Raw genomic sequence first — 20,727 nt, 5'->3', positions numbered from 1 at the left:
CTGTTTCCTAAGCAGCTCTTCTTTTCTCCACCCTAGAGGCCCACTTCTTCTCTTCTTTCGTCTGCATCATTTCACATTAAAACTGATTAACTCAGTGTTTGTGTTGCCATTATGAGTACGTTTTCCTTAATTTTTCACTTAAGTTGGCACTTACAGTGCATCCGGAAAGTTTTCACAGCGCATCACTTTTTCCACATTTTGTTATTTTACAGCCTTATTCCAAAATGGATTAAATTCATTTTTTTTCCTCAGAATTCTATACACAACACCCCATAATGACAATGTGAAAAAAGTTTATCATTTTTTTTCCTCAGAATTCTATACACAACACCCCATAATGACAACGTGAAAAAAGTTTAATTACTTGAGATTTTTGCAAATTTATTAAAAATAAAAAAATTGAGAAAGCACATGTACATAAGTACTCACAGCCTTTGCCATGAACCTCAAAATTGAGCTCAGGTGCATCCTGTTTCCCCTGATCATCCTTGAGATGTTTCTGCAGCTTAATTGGAGTCCACCTGTGGTAAATTCAGTTGATTAGACATGATTTGGAAAGGCACACACCTGTCTATATAAGGTCCCACAGTTGACAGTTCATGTCAGAGCACAAACCAAGCATGAAGTCAAAGGAATTGTCCGTAGACCTCCGAGACAGGATTGTCTCAAGGCACAAATCTGGGGAAGGTTGCAGAAAAATTTCTGCTGCTTTGAAGGTCCCATTGAGCACAGTGGCCTCTGTCATCCGTAAGTGGAAGAAGTTTGAAACCACCAGGACTCTTCCTAGAGCTGGCCGGCCATCTAAACTGAGCGATCGGGGGAGAAGGGCCTTAGTCAGGGAGGTGACCAAGAACCTGATGGTCACTCTGTCAGAGCTCCAGAGGTCCTCTGTGGAGAGAGGAGAACCTTCCAGAAGGACAACCATCTCTGCAGCAATCCACCAATCAGGCCTGTATGGTAGAGTGGCCAGACGGAAGCCACTCTTTAGTAAAAGGCACATGGCAGCCCGCCTGGAGTTTGCCAAAAGGCACCTGAAGGACTCTCAGACCATGAGAAAGAAAATTCTCTGGTCTGAGGAGACAAAAATTGAACTCTTTGGTGTGAATGCCAGGCGTCACGTTTGGAGGAAACCAGGTACCGCTCATCACCAGGCCAATACCATCCCTACAGTGAAGCATGGTGGTGGCAGCATCATGCTGTGGGGATGTTTTTCTGTGGCAAGGACTGGGAGACTAGTCAGGATAAAGGGAAAGATGACTGTAGCATTGTACAGAGACATCCTGGATGAAAACCTGCTCCAGAGCACTCATCTTTCAGCAGGACAACGACCCTAAGCACACAGCCAAGATATCAAAGGAGTGGCTTCAGGACAACTCTATAAATGTCCTTGAGTGGCCCAGCCAGAGCCCAGATTTGAATCCGATTGAACATCTCTGGAGAGATCTTAAAATGGCTGTGCACCGACGCTTCCCATCCAACCTGATGGAGCTTGAGAGGTGCTGCAAAGAGGAATGGGCGAAACTGTCCAAGGATAGGTGTGCCAAGCTTGTGGCATCATATTCAAAAAGACTTGAGGCTGTAATTGCTGCCAAAGGTGCATCGACAAAGTATTGAGCAAAGGCTGTGAATACTTATGTACATGTGATTTCTCAGTTTTTTTATTTTTAATACATTTGCAAAAACCTCAAGTAAACTTTTTTCACGTTGATATTATGGGGTGTTGTGTGTAGAATTCTGAGGAAAAAAATGAATTGAATCCATTTTGGAATAAGGCTGTAACATAACAAAATGTGGAAAAAGTGATGCGCTGTGAATACTTTCCGGATGCACTGTAAGTCTTCAATCTGCCTCAAGAATGTTTTAAGATATGAAGAGGTAGGGGAAGTGACGGTGAAGGTGGTAGGGAATGAGAACGGCGAACATACCCATACACCACGCAGCTGCCCTGCTGTCCGCTACCGAGAGTTGATTCTACAATAAAATAAAGAGTAATAATTCCAAAATTCTTTGCTTTTAATATAAAGTTGTAGTACAGAGTATCAGCATAGTATATGTGTACCAAATTTCAGGTCAATAGTTCAAACGGTTTGTGAGGTGATTTAAAATTCTGGACAAACAGACAGCCACGGTAGCATATTATATAAGAAGATTAGCACAAAATGACTCTTCACATGCCTACGTTAAGTTTTATGAAAAAGAGTACATTTGATCTGTCATATCCCATTTGGGGGTGAACCACTGTGGTCAGTTGATGTAACATGAACAACTTCAAGATCTTCTGGACATATTTGCTGAAGACACCTATTGGTACTTTCTTGAACAAAATATGGGCCAAAATAAGGAGATAATACCAAAAACCTTGACATCTTACATAGCTAGACATCAAGATACATTATGTAGTGTCATGGGTTTTCTCATTACGGTGACTCAGGAGGCGTCTTACAAAAAGTACTGAAGTTATTTTCAAGGCATTGATGAGTAAATTTTAGGAACACAATGTAACTTCAGATATCATGGCACAGTAGCACAGTAGTTAATGCTGCCACTTCATGGATCCAGTGTTCTGACTTTGAGTCTCATATCCATTCTTTGACCCCGTGAAGTTTATACATTCTCCGGGTGTTTTCTTAAACACTTGGTGGTTGGGTTCATTTAATATTCTAAACTGTGCTCTGTTCAAGTGCAAATGTGAATGTGTGCCATGACTGTGCCCTGCCTTGGACTAGCACCTTGTCCACAATAGTCTCTTGCTTTTTTGGCATATGCTCCTACATACCACGAGCCTGAATTGGATTAAACAAGTTTGAAATATTATTTTATAAATTCAAGTATCACTACCATTTATCATCTGATATTATTAGGTTGACTGTGATATTTAGTGAGTTGAGCATAAACTCACATACTGTATATTTAATGCCAGCATTTTAACCTGCACAATAATATTTTGTCTTTTCTTGAACGTTTGGCAGTATAGGTGCACTTGCTTAAATCAGAGGAGAGGACAGCGTAGCATGACAGCCATTGCAGTGGGAAGGAATCCTAATACTAATTCAATAAAGCTAAACTGTTTAAGAAAAAAGATTTACATTTATAAAGAGTGCTTGGTCCCATGGAAGAGACTTACATAGGCGGAACGGTTTATTGATAAGTTTTTTTTCAGGAGCTGTGGAATCTATTTCAGATTAGAAAGGCACAACCCACCTTTGATAGGCTAGCAGCCTCAACTTACTTTCAGAAGGGCTTAGCCTGAGCATTTTCTTTCTTTTTTAATTGCATTTTAAAGTGCCTGGTGGCAGTTATGGCTGCAAGAAATACAAAGTTGATTGATTTCTTGATTGATTTTTGCCTTATTTTGTTCCAAGTGCTTTATTTCAATATTTTGGACCATTCGTTTGTTGCTTTCTCAACATAACAGTACTGGGATTTAAATCTAAAGTTATCAAACGCATTTTGTTAGGGAACCTCGTGATGTATTATTTATGAGAATTTTGTAGTTCATTAGTATTGATATACTTTGTTCTTCCACTGTAGTCATAGAAAAGTCAAGAACAGCTGAGAAACTAAGTGTATTTTCAAAATATATAAAACCATATCAATGTTAGTCAACCCTTTAGGCAGCTGTCTAGGAAGCCATTTTCTATGTGGTGCAGATTTAGTGAGCCAATTTCAGTGTAACCACTGAACCTACTGCCTGTATGCACCTTCTGCAGCGTCAGCACAGAATAACTATGCAATGTATCGGGATGGTAAAGGTGTCAAGGCTGCTGTTGGGTTAGTTTGGTGTGATCCATCACCAGCCCCCTACCCAAAAAAATACATTGCAAGTGAAGTAAGATCAAAGGACGAGGATTTATCAAGCAGTGTTTCAAAATGGAAAGGCAAAAGCCATCAGGTGCTCAATACAGCAAAAGTAAGAAGTGAAGAAATGAACTAACCACAGAGGTATGAACAATCTGTCATTGCGTAAATTGTGTTAGTTTTTTTGCTGCAGCATGATGGCGTCAGTATCAGCATTAGCACAAATGTAAGTCATATAAGCTTGCTAAAGAGCATGGCCATGTTTGGTCAACAGGGAATTTGCCCCAGGGTTTGCTTGTGATTATATTTTTGATCATTTAATAGCTGCAATCAGTGACATGAATGACTAATATTATAATAAAAAGTAGTAGGGGCAATTGCTTAGGTGTATTTAATAGCACTGTCATTTAAGTAATTTCAGATGCACTTTTACAATATCTAGAGTCACCCTCAACAAACTCATCTTCCTGGGGTTTGTCAGTCGTTGCGTTTTGTTAAATGTCAGTTATTAAAGCTCTGCAATTATTGTGTTGTGTTTAAGTAATATAATGTACATAGTTCTGGAGATAATTATGTTCTTAAATTTATTCATATATTAATATATTTTAATTGTGCATTTGCCTCAAAGCACCTGTTTAATATGTTTATTATTATCATTATTACTATCATTACCCTTTGTACACTTTGCACAAGTTTAGTTTGCCATTACTTTGGTCTGTTTTATTAATGGCATCTGCTGGTTTTTTTATTCCTAAGTTTGCTCATTTTTTTGACATTGAGTTTTATTTTGGCTTTTTTTTTGTGTGTGTGTCGTCAGCAGTGAATTTTGCTTAGGGCACCATATGGGCTTCGACCAGCACTGACTAATATATTCAAATGCAATTGAAATACATTGAAGTGACACATATAGTACGGATAAGCATGACTCATCAGAGATGGTTGTGACGGCAGAAATATTGCCTTAATACTTAAAAGTGACTTATGATCTGACAAAACAATAGCCATTTTGAATACAGTGATCACTTACCCTTTAGGCTGGATAACTACATCCAGCACATCTGCCTTTTTGTAACATGGGTGATTGGCAGATTAATTATTTCTCACGTTTGCCAACTTGAATTAAATTACCTTGCCTTGATGTGTGATACTACTGAGAGAAGGGACTCAATAGCCTCAGCTGATGGCTCGGATGGTGTTTGTTTTCTAGAGAAGTATTTCACAGCCGTAGGTCATAAGTTAATAGGCTGCAGCCTGGGACTCCACAAATGGCACATTCACACTTTAAACAGACTCTGGCACTTGTGATAAATGTTTGCCCATGTTATATATGATTTAAAAATACATATATATTCTGCTTAGTGTGAACAAGGCTGAGCATTATTTACAATTGTTATGTTTGAAATGCACAAATGACATAGGCCACCCAAGCCCTTTGTTTTGCTTTATTCTATTTTATTACACAGACCAAGACAGCATACGGCTAATAAAATACAAATAAACATTACCCAAAGATGGCACTGACCATAGGTAACTGTTATGATGTAGCTGTTTATTTCCCAGTACCATAATTTAATGGAGTCTTTCTATTTTTGTTATCGAAAGCAGAAACAATCATGAATCCACAATGTGTGCACTGCCTTTCTAATACATTTGCAATAAGAATCTTTTTTTTTTCACAACACAGATTTGTTTGTATGAGTCTATTTACACCTCCCTTTTAATATGATAGCTTGGTGGCACATTAATATGCATTTTTGCCCTATAATTTTTGAACATGATCAGTCTGTATGGACTTTACAGACTATGCATGTTCTGCTCATGTTCGTGTGTATTTTATTTAGGTACTAAAATTCCTCAGTATTCCTAAAAACAGTTTTATTTGTGACACCTAAATTTATCTATGCATGGGTGTGCCATGTGATGTCACATTTGTTTCTGGTTTGTTGTTTATTAGACTAGATTAGATTAGATTAACTTTAATAATCCCAAGGGAAACTTTTGATGCATACAACAATAGAAACATAAAAAACAAGGATACAGACTCACAGAAGAGACAGTACAGCCAATCAATCAATCGATAAATAAACAAATAAATAAAAATGAACTTAATGAATAAACTGGGTAGAAGCATTATATTGCCTGACAGTACTGGGTAGAAAATACGCACTTCTTAGCACACCATGGTGGCTCCTGGTGACACCAAAAGTGCCTCCTGGGAAGAATTTTCATGATGGCATCCGATTTTGCCATCATCATCATCTCTTCCACAACAGTCTCTGTTGTACCCAGGGTTCACCCTGTGATGGAGCAGGCTTCCCTGATAAGTTTGTTCAGGCATTGTGCTGCTTTTGAGCTCAAATTGCTTCCCCAGGAGACTGCCACATAGAACACCACACTGCTACTATGGACTTAAAGAACATTTCCAACAGATTGCTGCACACATCAAAAGACCTGAGTCTCTTCAGCAAATGCAGTCTGCTCTGGGTCTTCTTGTACAGAGCCACCGAGTTGTCAGACCAGTCCAGTTTGTTGTTTATGTGATTTCCACAGGTACTTGTAGCTCTGCACCACTTTGATGTTCTCCCCCTGAATGGTGACTGGTCGAAGAGGCTTCCTAGCATGCCAGGGGACCGCCACCAGCTCTTTTGTCTGATGTTGAATTGCAGGTGGTCCTCCCTGAACCACAGGAAAGTGTATGTATTGTGCTGGAAGTCTGTTATATAGAGGGTGAACAGGAACGGAGACAGTTCCCTGAGATGCTCCAGCATTACACACCACCATTTCTTATACAAGGTCCCTTAGCTTTACAAACTGTTTTCTGTTGGTCAGGTAGTCCATGATCCAGGAGACCAGGGGCATCAAAATTCAAAGCCTTGAGCTTTTTACCCCAGTCCACGAGGCAGAAAGGTGTTAAAAACACTGGAAAAGTTAAAGAACATTATCCTAACATTATTCTGACACCTTTTTCCAAGTAGGAGTAGAGTCTGTGGAGCATGTGGATGAGAGCATCCTCCACACTTTTATGTGTCTAATGGGCAAACTGCAGAGAATCCAGATATTCTGAGACCAGGGGCCATAGCTGTTATAGGAACAGCTTCTCAGGAGTCTTCGTGATATATGAAGTAAGAGCAACTGGTCTGAAGTCATTGGGATCATTGAAATGCCCTTTCTTTGGCACTGGGGCCACATGGAATGTTTTCCACAGCTGGGGAACCTTCTGCAAATTCGGGGAAAGGGAGAACATGTGCTGAAGGACTCTGCAGAGCTGGCTGGCACATGTTTTCAGCTCCTTGGGGCAGATTCCATCCGGCCCTGAAGCCTTATTTACTGTACATATCTTAATATATTTGCCCTGGCTAGCAACAGCAGAGATGTGTGAGTATTACGTTGGAAATGTTTTTCCATACAGGCTTATTGTTTGGCATTGTTACACTCCTCTTCTTGCTGCAAGGTTGGCATAGTTTATTTCTTTTTATATACTTAAATCAGCTAATTCCTCTTTTGAGTTGTTTTTATGGCATTGTCTCTTCTATCTACAACTGTACAGAAATCTGCATAGAAATGTAACAGTGTTTTGTTTGGTACTTTTCAGAAGCACATCTCTTGTGAGACACATTCAAATGGCTAACTGTGTGCCATGCGTTATGAAAATAAAAGTTCCGTATAAGCAGCACAGATTTGCTACTTTACCTTCTGTACTAACTTTTATTTGATAAGGGAAAAATGGAAATTAAAACATACAGTATCTGAAAATCTGTAGTTTAAAGGACAGTAACTATGATGTTAAAAAGGATCATCTTATGCAAAAGAGAATATTAAGACCTTTCCTCCCCAGAGCTAGTTAATGTGATTTTTATTGTTAAATAGAAATGCTCAAGAGACATCTTATGAAAATCCTGTTACTAATAATAGGCAGACAATCAAACATCTTGGCAAATTGTGATTTTGCTGTAGGTACAATTAGTAAATCTACATGATGTCATGCCAGTTTGTGTTTCTGTATTTTTTTTTATTTTCAATTAACCTTATACCCATTGAAATGTTAATTTTCAGAAATGTGCTCCACAGAAAAACAAGTATGTTTGCTTCGAGTGATGACAATCAAATTGGCTTTTTTTCATATTCATATAAATGCACACTGAAAAGTTTTTGCATCAGCAAGCAAGCTTTCTGTTCCATGGGGATTTTCTTTAAAAGCTAGATCAGCGGCTTAAAACACTGGTGCACCACTGTGTTGATCTTCCGCCTCACAAGGCTGTACATTTGAATCCTACGATTGCCAGTCATGCAGGGACTGCCTAGGGATATGTAAGAAGTTTTCCTCACTTCTCAGCCGAGTGTATTTTGATTTCAATCTTCTTTAGGGATTCAGTGTAATTTCCTGTTGTCTATAAAGAAACAGGAAATTGAAAGTAGAATATTATATGCATGTGGCCATTAGGAGAACTGCCACTGAAACTTTAAAGACAAAAAGAATGTACTTGTAATGGGTTCATCAATCTTTATTTTTTAAACATTTTTTACTTAATAACTTTACAATATAAAATATTGAACTGAATCTGCTTACTGAAATATGAGATTACTATACTATGTAATGGCCTAATATCCCTATTTTAGAATCCTGCTCATTTGAGCAGCAGATTTTTTGTTTTGTTTTGTTTTGGGTGTTATGCCAATGGCAGTGTGTGGACTACACAGCCATAAGTAAAGAGTATAAATTAAACATTATCTGTGAATTGAATGTTGATTACCATGTTGATTAGAAAGTTGCTGAAGTTATTTTAACCTTGGTATTCCACCTTTTATTAATTATATTCTTGTAAAGAGTGGTTTATTAACATGAGGATAACAACACTCTGCTTTTCATTTTTTAATATCATATGTATCAGAAGTGCTAAATCCTTCTTCCATTTTTAATGTCACTGTGACCTGTGCAGGTCAGCCCCATGCTCCCACTTCTGTTTTTGGGAGTCTCTTGAACCCAACACCATTGATAATGTAACTGGATGAGCTGACAGATAAGGATGCTTACAAAACAAAAGGTAGATGTAACAGGTGCTCTGTGCTTTTATTTAAAACAAGTCAACAAGCAGTGTCCAAATTAAAGTGTAATGCTTTCTTCAAGAAATTCATAATCCTAAAAGACAGTGTCAGTCCATGAAGTTAAAATCAATACTAAAACAAGAGTATAACCAACAGACATCTGGTCCTTCCTGCTCCAACAGATGAGCCCAGCACAACACCCTCTTCATCTCCCCAGCTCCCCCACTGCTCACTCAGCTGTCGGAGACAACTAGCAGCTGTGGTCCTCACCTCCCAACCCTCATATTAGCTGCCTCGAGTGGTTAAGCCAGACTGCTCGGTGGTTGGTTGTCCTCCCGTCTTCCTTCTCCCTCAGTGTACCTTGGATCCCTGGGGCGGACACCACCTTGATCGCACCCATTCCTCAACAATAAATCAGTGGGAATGATCCACCCCTAGAGTGCAGATCCTTCACTCCATCACGGTGACATCCGCTGTGCTGCCTTTCCCACACTCACTGGCTGGCTGGCTCATCCTACCTCTGTTCCCCAATGCTATTTTCATGGCAAAATTTGTGTTCTCTCTTTTTTTCTGTCTCCCGTTTTAAACACATGTGCTTCCCGTTTAAAGCGTAGCTGCGGCAATCACAGCTCCAGCACTAATTAGGGTCGCAGGTGCTCCTGCATGTATTCACAAAGTGCCTGGTCGTCCACAACCCCCACATCCCACGCTGGAACTGCTCCTGCCACACTACCACGCTCCACCCGAAGATGCAGGTGTAAATTATTATTTATGTAAAATGGGCTCCAGATTATTAATGGACCTGCAATTCCACATACCTTCCGCCTTAAACCTGCTAGTTGCACAGAAAGGCTACATGCCTCAGGTCCACGGCTTAAGAAGCAGGAGCCCATTTTGGAATAAGTAAATAATGAACGCACTCACACTGGGGAGTGGAGTAGGTCCGAGCGATCTGCTGATCTCCGGGTTGCTGTGAGGCAGTCAGCCATCTGTGCCTTGCCTTGTTGGCATGTGCAGGCGGTCTGATTGTCTCATCATCAGCCCAGAGCAGCAATCAGGCATTCACACCTGCAAGCGCTCCCCAGCATATAAAAGAGACAAGAAATGAATGGAGGTTGAAAGGAAAGGAGAGAAACAGGGACAAGTGACCGAATGAGCGAGAGGCAAGAGCGGAGGTAGGTAGCTGTGAGGAGAGCCCCCCAAGGGAGCAGGTGTCTTCCCGGGAAAACAACGGGAGTCGGTGAGGCTCGAACTGGGAGCTCCAGAGTGAGTGCCATGGCCTTTGCAGACCCAAGCCTAGGACCAGAGTTGGGAGCCTTGTTATAGCCATGGAGTGGCAGGGACCCAGACCTGTGGAAGAATTGCTGCGCCTGTAAGTTTGGCGTTCTCTCATCCTGCAAGGTCTGTTCAGGATAAGGGGAGGAGAGGCTAGGATAAAAGGAAGCACAGAGACTTGATTTTAAAGAATGGATTTCTACCTGAGAATTCTAACCTCACTTTTATTGGATTTATTTATTTGATTGCTTTTGACCTTGACTTTCACTTCATTTATTGGATTATTTATTTAATTAACTTCTTTTGATACACTGCACAGTTTTGAACACTGTTAATTTGGTTTAGATGTTTTTTAATAAAACAACTAGAGCACTTTTTACACCTTCCCCTTGTCTTGTGTGAGTGTCCTCATTTGCCTGGCTCATCCTGTCATGACTATTGTCGGTTTTGGGCTCAAGAGGCTCCCGGTGGGATCCGGTAACGTGGAGCCGACCCACACTGTCACAGTCACTTGTGTGTGTAATTGAAAACACTAGGTTGCCTCTCCAATCCAATTAATAGCAGTGAATAGAGAGCCATCTTGGTGCCACTTATCATGCTTCAAGGAACTCCTGTCCTATGTAACTACATTACAAAAATAGAAACCCATTTTCTGGTGGCACAAACAAATTACCTGATTGAAAACAGCAGCATGAAGCAAGTATCATTTGAAACAGAATGGGGTTCTAGACAATCCTCTTTAATAAAACCCCTGTGTGCATCCAGTGTTCGTGTGTGTGTGTCTTCTGGTGAAGTGCGCATGCATGGGGCACGGTGCGATGCTTCAAAGCAGATGCTTCAAAGGCCGCCTGACGTGTCACACAAGACAGAGAAGGCGGGACCTATAAAATATCGCGCGGCCGATCCAATCGGATTTCGGTAAATGAGGTAAGACCTAAAACATAAGGCACGAAAAATCCAATCGGGTACTGAGACGCGGAGACCATTTTCCCCAAAGAGGTGGGATTAGTGTTTGTTGTTGTGGAAGTATGCACTCTGAGGATGTCAGCTTGGCCCGGTAAAGTGTAAAGTGTCAGTCGTTGAAGGGGTTTTCCTAAATATACGAATTTTCATGATATTACAATAGGATGATTTTTAAAACTAGATTTATTTTCACGCACATACTGTAAAATCCGTTGCTGGGGAGACGCCACGCCAGCACAGATTAAAATACTTGCTGGAGAGACACAACAGGCACGATTTTCAGCTGCACACCACACATTACATCAGTTGCTGGGGAGAATCTGCTGATTGCCCACTGTTATGACAGAAAATTAAATGCATATTATGGACATCAAAGCCAGTATTACTGTCAGAGAAAATTACAGGCATTTTACGGAAATACAAACCAGTATTACTGCGAGAGAAAATTAAAGGCACATAATACAGTGACGCATATTACAGCCACATACAAGCCAGTAAATATACAGCCATTTAATATAGACTGCCATTTAATTAAGACTATGGCTTAAATTTCATGGTTGAATCCATAAAGATTTCCTTCTTCTTGCATAGACAGGCATGGCTATTTTCTTACAATAAAGAAGTTCCTAAACAACAATCAAGAAATCAAAAAGAAAACAGAGCTAAAAAACGTGAAGCGCTAAACAGACTTAGATAAAAACATCCATTAATACAGGTGATGTTTTTGCTCGGTTTGAACACAGAAATCAAACAGATCATTTACCCCCTGAAAATAAAAAACAATAGCATTTGTCAACAATGTTTTCTTGTTAGCTTCTGCCATGTCATGCCTATACACATTTTGATGGTAACTTTAATAGTTATATGTTAGAGTGATCCACACAGAGCTGAAACCCTCAAATTAGAGTAGAATTTGATCAGTTGTGCCTCTTAAGTCAGCAAGTGGAATAGGCCTTCTCACTAATTTTATACGATACCTGTTTTGTTAGTCCCACATTACATTGCAAGTTTGAGGTGCTTGGAAGCAACTGCGTAATACAAGGTTCATCCTGATTGGAAGTAGTGCCTATGTGAGTAGGTTTAACTTCTTTTTGTAACCCTTGAATAATTTTCCACTTATAGTGAATTCTCTATTGAGATAGATGAGAAATGTGTATCCCCCCTTGCTAAAGTAATTGAACTGTTCCTGGGCAGAACTAAATGTTGCTAGTGTCTTCTTTTCAGAATATTGGAGCATATTATAAGAAGGTAGTTACATTTGAAAATCTAGGGAGAAGAACTACCAGGCTGACCGAATTAAAGGTTCAGGTCATTAGAAGAAAATAAATGAATCTGAAAATTGAGGTTTTAGTTTCAGATAAGCATGACACAAGCTTTTGGCGGCTGTATCCCTTAAAAATATGCCCATTGTAATGCAAAATTTCTATTAGTGCAGTAATCAATTGAGGTTTAGTTATAGCAAAACACTGCGGTTTATGTGGCATAACTCTGTGAGACAAAACCTGTGTGAACATTGTGCAGGAATACATGTAAGTACAATTCTGCAAATAGTCAAACCAGCGGTACCTAAGGATTCTCAGAGGAGACACAGTACATTGTCCAGTTTTCATCTCAGGTCACTGGATAACGTCCATGTCTCAAAACCATACAGCAAAACAGACAGCACCAGGACTCAGAGGATTTTGACCTTTGTCCTTTTGCAAAGATATCAGAAGCACCACACACCCCTTTTCCAGCGACCTCATGACCCCCCATGCTCTCCCAATCCATCTATTTGCTTCATAGGAAGAGTCACCAGAGACATGACTATCACTGTCGAGGTAAGTAAACCTCTTGATAAGGTTGACACTCTCTCCACAGACAGACACACTGCTGATGACTGTGCCTAAGAGGTCATTAAAGGCCTGGATCTTGGTTTTTATCCAGAACACTTCCAAGCTCAGACATTCAGACTCCTTGCTCAGTCTCTCGAAAGCTGTGATTAGAGCCTCCATCACTAATTAAAGAAAACTGATTTTAAAACAAAAAAAAATAAGACTAGATTTCAAACAAACAGAACAATTTTATATGAAATTTATAACACTGTGCAGTATATATCGGTCATGTTGCCTTAGGAACATTAGGGTGATCAAAGTTTGAGGTGTGACCCAGAGCTTAATGGCCTAGTTAACATTTTTTATTTATCGTATGTTATAAAATGCTATAAAGCTACAGTTAACAAAAATATTCTTATCTTACTAGAATACGCCGAGCCCCTATTCAACATATCCTGATCTAAAAGTAAAAATGCACACAACCTCGAAAAGATGGCATTGGATCTAGTTGTTTGTTTTAGAGTGTAATATGAATTAGCCTGTGGTTTTACAAAACAGAAGCTCTAGTTTTTCCAAAATAACACCACATTTTCTGAATTAACGAAATTGACCACACACATAGCAGAACCATGCAAAAGTTATTTTGAAATGAACCAGCCTGAAATATAAATAAAATCAGAAGACACAAAGAGATGAAACATGTCATATCTAACCTATTGAGTTTCACTCCTACGAATGGCTGAATGCTTCCGACTTCCTATCCCCCTCTTGTCTACTTGAAGTTTTGATCAGCCAAAAGTATTGAAACAGTGCCAGACAAATTTCAGAGCAACACTTTGGGGGAGTGAGGAATAAGTGAAGGCCAAAAAAATCTTAATATCCATAAACCTCTTAAAGTTATTTCTAGGTGAAGACACATGTCAGGTGATAAAAGAATGTACTTTTTAAATGATGTTCTTCTGGTCATATGTGCTCAGAAAACAGTTATTATTCTGAAAAAAAGTTATCATCGTGCTAGGAATATTAATATCTGCAATAACAAAACATTATTTTCAAATCATAACCAGAATTTCTTTTAATTCTCTCAAAGAAACAAAAATAATCATGGAATGAAGCAGTGAAGGGCTGTGTCTAAGCTAAAGAATGCTGGAATTGTTTCACATGGTCATTAATCACTGGAATGCATTGCAGCAGTATATAGGACGCAGCATAAGAAACTGGCGTATGTGCTGTGTGTTAAACTATAAAATACTATAAAATGTCTTTTATTTTTATGCATTTATCTGGAAGCAGAGCTATCCAGTAATTGTGAATTGTCCAATCTTTTTATTACTTTATGAGGTTGTCTGAGTGAATATAAATAGGCAAGCCTACATAAAATCTGTACAGCTGCAAGAATCTACAAGAACCTTTCTGAGATGTATGTAAACAATACACTCAAACTCAAAACACAATAGTTATCAGATATTCACAAAATATGTAGTATAAAAAATCTACACACCTTTACATTTGATTGTTGCACTCAGTAAGGGGAGTGAAGACTGGACTTGATTTTTACTGCTATCAACATACAGTTAGGTCTATAAATATTTGGACAGAGACAACTTTTTTCTAATTTTGGTTCTGTACATTACCACAATGAATTTTAAATGAAACAACTCATATGCAGTTGAAGTGCAGACTTTCAGCTTTAATTCAGTGGGGTGAACAAAATGATTGCATAAAAATGTAAGGCAACTAAAGCATTTTTTTAACGGAAATTGGGCTACTGTTGGCCGAAGAAGAAGAAGGAGAAAAAGAGGGGGAAGACGTGTCTGGAGGCAGGAGGAAAGGAGGAAAGTAAAGAGAGTGGAACTGGGGATAGGAACTTTGAATGTTGGCAGTATAACTGGTAAGGGAATAGAGTTAGCAGATATGATGGAGAGAAGGAAGGTTGATATATTGTGGGTGCAAGAGACTAAATGGAAGGGGAGTAAGGCCAGGAGGATTGGAGATGGATTCAAATTGTTCTGTCATGGTGTGGATGGGAGGAGAAATGGCGTAGGAGTTATTCTGAAGGATCAGTATGTCAAGAGTGTTTTGGAGGTGAAAAGAGTGTCAGGCAGACTAATGATTATGAAGCTTGAAATTGAAGGTGTGATGATGAATGTTGTTGAGTTGGGTGTGCAATGGGTGAGAGAGAAGATTTTTGGAGTTAGTTGGATGAAGTGATGAACAGTGTACCCAAGGGACAGAAAGTGGTGATTGGAGTGGATTTCAATGGGCATGTTGGTGAAGGGAACAGTGGAGACGAGGAGGTGATGGGTAGGTATGGTGTCAAGGAGAGGAATGAAGAAGGTTAGAGGATAGCGGATTTTTCCAAAAGGATGGACATGGCTGTGGTGAATACGTATTTTAAGAAGAGGGAGGAACATAGGGTTACGTACAAGAGTGGAGGAAGAAGCACACAGGTAGATTACATCCTATGCAGAAGAGTTTATCTGAAGGAGATTGAAGACTACAAAGTGATGGCAGGGGAAAGTGTAGTTAAGCAGCATAGCATGGTGGTCTGCAGGATGACGCTGGAGATCAAGAAGAGGAAGAGAGTGAGGGCAGAGCCAAGGATCAAATGGTGGAAACTGAAAAAGGAAGACTCCAAGGTTGAGTTTAGAGAGAAGGTGAGACAGGCACTGGGTGGCAATGAAGAGTTACCAGACAGCTGAGAAGCTACAGCAGATGTAGTAAGGGTGACAGCAAGAAGGGAGCTTGGCATGACATCTGGAAAGAGGAAGGAGGAAAAGGAAACCTGGTGGTGGAATGAGGAAATACAGGAGAGTATACAGAGGAAGAGGATGGCAAAGAAGAAGTGGGATAGTCAGAGAGATGTAGAAAGTAGACAAGAGTACAAGGAGATAAGGCACAAGGTGAAGAGAGAGGTGGCAAAGGCGTATGATGAGTTGTATGAGAGGTTGGACACTAAGGAGGAAGAAAAGGACCTGTACCAATTGACTAGACAGAGGGACTAAGCTGGGAAAGATATCCAGGAGGTTAGGGTGATAAAGGATAAAGATGGAAACGCACTCACAAGCGAGGAGAGTGTGTTGAGCAGATGGAAAGAGTCATTTGAGAGGCTGATGAATGAAGAGAATGAGAGAGAGAAGAGGTTGGATGATGTGGAGATAGTGAATCAGGAAGTGCAATGGATTAACAAGAAGGAAGTAAAGACATCTATGAAGAGGATGAAAAATAGCTATGGAAGCATGGAGGTGTTTAGGAGAGATGGCAGTGGAGTTTTTGACCAGATTGTTTAATGGAATCTTGGAAAGTGAGAGGATGCCTGAGGAGTGGAGAAGTGTACTGGTGCCGATATTTAAGAATAAGGGGGATGTGCAGGACTGCAGTAACTACAGGGGAATAAAATTGATGAGCCACAGCATGAAGTTATGGGAAAGAGTAGTGGAAGCTAGGTTAAGAAGTGAGGTGATGATTAGTGAGCAGCAGTATGGTTTCATGTCAAGAAAGAGTACCACAGATGCGATGTTTGCTATTAGGGTGTTGATGGGGAAGTATAGAGAAGGCCAGAAGGAGTTGCATAGCGTCTTTGTGGACCTGGAGAAAGCATATGACAGGGTGCCTCGAGAGGAGCTGTGGTATTGTATGAGGAAGTCGGGAGTGGCAGACAAGTACATAAGAGTTGTACAGGATATGTACGAGGGAAGTGTGACAGTGGTGAGGTCTGCGTTAAGAGTGACGGATGCATTCAAGTTGGAGGTGGGATTACATCAGGGATCAGCTCTGAGCCCTTTCTTATTTGCAATGGTGATGGGCAGGTTGACAGACGAGATTAGACAGGAGTCCCCGTGGACTATGATGTTTGCTGATGACATTGTGATCTGTAGCGATAGTAGGGAGCAGGTTGAGGAGACCCTGGAGAGGTGGAGATATGCTCTAGAGAAAAGAGGAATGAAGGTCAGTAGGAACAAGACAGAATACATGTGTGTAAATGAGAGGGAGGTCAGTGGAGTGGTGAGGATGCAGGTTGTAGAGTTGGCGAAGGTGGATGAGTTTAAATACTTGGGATCAACAGTACAGAGTAATGGGGATTGTGGAAGAGAGGTGAAAAAGAGAGTGCAGGCAGGGTGGAATGGGTGGGGAAGAGTGTCAGGAGTAATTTGTGACAGACGAGTATCAGCAAGAGTAAAAGGGAAGGTCTACAGGACGGTAGTGAGACCAGCTATGTTATATGGGCTGGAGACGGTGGCAGTGACCAGAGTTAAAAATGCTAAGATTTGCACTGGGTGTGACGAGGATGGATGGGATTAGAAATGAGTACATTAGAGGGTCAACTCAAATTGGACGGTTGGGAGACAAAGTCAGAGAGGTGAGATTGCGTTGGTTTGGACATTTGCAGAGGAGAGATGCTGGGTATATTGGGAGACGGATGCTAAGGATAGAGCTGCCGGGCAAGAGGAAAAGAGGAAGGCCTAAGCGAAGTTTTATGGATGTGGTGAAAGAGGACATGCAGGTGATGGGTGTAACAGAGCAAGATGCAGAGGACAGAAAGATGTGGAAGAAGATGATCCGCTGTGGCAACCCCTAACGGGAGCAGCCGAAAGAAGAAGACGACTGGTGGAATAGGCTGCAACAACTCACCAAACCATTCCATCAGTGATCAATGTATTGATTAAAGTGGGTTATGTTATATTTATGTTACCTGAAGGACCATGTGGAGTGTGCACATTCTGCCTGAATAGGTTTTCCTCCATTTTTTCCCTAAGGAGGATTTAAACTAATTAATGATTTCAAGTTGGGCTCTGCAATGGTCTGGCACACTCTCCATAGCTAATTCCTACCTTGTAGCAGGTGCTGCTGGGATAAAATAAAGTAGTTTGAGAATGTCATGTTATGTTTTGCAATCTCAGGGTCCATTTTTTTGAAATCCTTTTCTTGGTTTTGGACCTTTTGTTTATGTAAAAAAAAACTATTCAAACACCCACATATATATAAAAAATGTGCTTTCAACTATGTACAGTGTATTAAAACAGTGATAGAGGAATGGGATGAGAGCAGAACTGTGTATTGTACCATTGTGAGTCTGTTACATAAGATACAAGTGTAATTCAGAAGAAGGGAGAACATGTCTACACTGAGGTTATGGTGATAATAAACATGTGTAAAAACTTTATCTTCAGTCCTGTCTAATTTTTTCCCTTGTTTGAGGGATTTTCTTTTGATTTTTTTTGTCCATTTGTCAGCCTGACTTGATGCACATTGTTTATTCATTGATACATGCCGTTCTTTTAACACCTTTTACTATATTTCTCCATCATTTTTGAAGAATATTAAACTTTTAATAAAAGGTTCACCAGACTGTACAAATCATTTGTGATGCACCATCCGTGACATACATTGACAGTTTTGGTTTTTTTTCCTCATCTGGAACACATTCAGCATTTTCATCCTTTTCTCTGCGATTTCCACAGGCAAAAACCAACTGTCATCTTTTAAATGACATCTGATGAAGATTTTAAGACAGGTGTACAAACCTGGCACATCATTTTGCACTGATAAAGTTGTTATGATTGCTGTGCAGTTTACAAAGCTGTGTCTATCTTTAACTGTAACTTGCATTTATGCAAATGTGCATATACAGTATACACTAACATTATTTTAACCTAATATTCTGGAAGGAGAAACAAAGAAAAAAAATATTTAGTTCTGGGGTAATACAAACTCCACACAAACAATTGGGTTGCTACAGTAAATGCACATACACATCCCATATCTTTCCATGTCCCTTTGAAGACAAATACAAAAATACAGTAGCATTTTGTTTCAGTGCCCATTGGTTTCTTTGCTGGTTAGGCTTTTCCTTTACTGAGTTAAGTTCATGTCACATTTGCCCAAACTAAACCTAATTCCCTTGTACTGCACTTTTGTTTATATGAATATATTCAAAGGGTTTTTTTTTCGTTTTTTTCTGTAAAACAGTCTATGATATCCCCTGCTAATAATTTATTAAAGGTTAACAGTCTAAAGACGTTACCATTCTATATGTGTTGCTCTGTGCTTTCACATGCTTTTATAGGTTTTCATTATTCTCTATAACTCATATTGATGAACAACAGAGTTGCTCATGAGTTTGCAGAATATACTTTTAAATATTGATTTTATGAATTGTAAGCAGAAGCCAAAAACCTGAAAAGAAGGAGAGTGTGAGTGACTGCTTCTGAAAAGTTATATTTTAGGCACATATATGTTTACAGAGGCTTTCCCAGTTTTCCATAGTAACATGTTTCTTTTTTTTTCATCCAATAAGGAGAAAAACTCTGCAGAGGTCTGATATCCGGCTGTGTGCTGAAGTGCCCTTTTGGATTTCACATAGATGCCCACGGCTGTGAAATTTGCCAGTGTCGTCCTCGCCCAAAGAAGTGCAAGCCTGTGGTCTGTGATAAGGAATGCCCTTTCGGAATTATGTGAGTTTGCTTGATTATTTAGACCTTATGAACTGTGAAAGATTTTGATTGCTTTTATGTTGGTTACAAATGTCATAAACCAGATGTGCCTTGCATATTTGCTAAGATTTAAGAGCATCTTTAGCTTGTTTTTCATCAGTTAAATTTTATGAGTATAATTATCTGAGTCAATGAATAAAATCGGCATCAATCCAATAAGATGGAATATTGGACAAAAAGTTATTAATAGGCAAGACATTATCAAGGTTGTTTGTAATCCCGTCTCACATCACCAGCAATCTAGGTTGGATTCCCAACCTAGTTACTGTTGGTGCAGCTCTCCCTGTGTCTGTCTGGGTCCCACATCCAAAAGACATCCATTCTAGGTCAAACGGCAAAGCAAAATTTGTCATAGTGAGTATGCCATGAGATCATCTGGCACCAGTCCAGAAAGAAATCCTTCTTTTTGTTTTCCCCAGTGCTTATCAGGAGCAACTCAAGTTCCCCATAACCCTGCAATGATGTATATTTTGTTGTTTCATTATGGCAAAGAAGTGCAATCCCACTCTTGGAGGGCCACAGTCACTAATTCAATGTTAACTAGTACTGGAATGAAATAAAATGTTTAATTAACTCATTCTTTGAATAGAAAGCTAGTTTTGAACCCTGAAACTTTCACTCCAATTACATATGTGTGGGTTTTTCTCCATAGACACATGTTTTAGGTTATGTGGAGACTGGTCCATATGAGCAAATGTGAATATGTACAAATCTGTGTCCTGCTATGGCTTGGCACTCTATCCATAGCTGGTGCCAGCTTTATGCCCACCCATCACATGCAACATAGTTTTCAGCTCTTACAACCTTGAAAGGGAGAATGCAGCTATGGAAAATGGATGTTTGGCTTAATGTTGTGAAATTATATTTAAAATCTTAAAAAGTAATGGCAAATTGGAAGTAAGGTTTGTAAATGAAGCACTAAAAAAGCACAAAGGTTTAAGGCACCTTTAGGCAAACCCCGTATAGCTGAAAATGAAATAATAAACACAGCTTTCACTGTCATTTGAATAACATCTTTCCAGACCCGAGACATGTAATTAGACTGAGGCAAGATGGCAGTGCATCTGGTTAAGTGGTAGAGAAGGTGGAAGAGGCAGGCTCAGGGGACCAGAACCAGTTGTCATCCTTTCACTGATCATCAGGTCTGGTGGGGAAAGGAGAGGAGAGGCATTAGGCGATAGCGCCAACACTTGACATGGAGCGGAATTGCCATTAGATGAACTCTGGAGTTGAATCCCAAGCTCATGTGTGTGACACGTTATAATAATTAAGAATATTTAGTCCATTGATTTTGTTTGCATTAAAAAAAATATATATATAGTGTTAATGTCCCTCTCATA

The 20,727-nt window shown here is 39.8% G+C and overlaps 1 protein-coding gene across 1 annotated transcript in view; it reads left to right on the top strand.

Moving 5' to 3' along the window:
- Positions 1-20,727, top strand: part of crim1 (cysteine rich transmembrane BMP regulator 1 (chordin-like)) — a 907,432-nt gene that overhangs the window by 719,857 nt on the left and 166,848 nt on the right. The window contains exon 9 of the mRNA XM_051925587.1: positions 19,192-19,348. Coding sequence (XP_051781547.1) covers positions 19,192-19,348 — 157 coding nt within the window. The remainder of the gene's footprint in view (positions 1-19,191; positions 19,349-20,727) is intronic.

This window comes from Erpetoichthys calabaricus, chromosome 3 (assembly GCF_900747795.2).
Source record: "Erpetoichthys calabaricus chromosome 3, fErpCal1.3, whole genome shotgun sequence".
Taxonomy (NCBI): Eukaryota; Metazoa; Chordata; class Cladistia; order Polypteriformes; family Polypteridae; genus Erpetoichthys; species Erpetoichthys calabaricus.
Note: the sequence above shows the minus strand (reverse complement) of the source record. Positions and strands in the feature narration are given on the sequence as shown.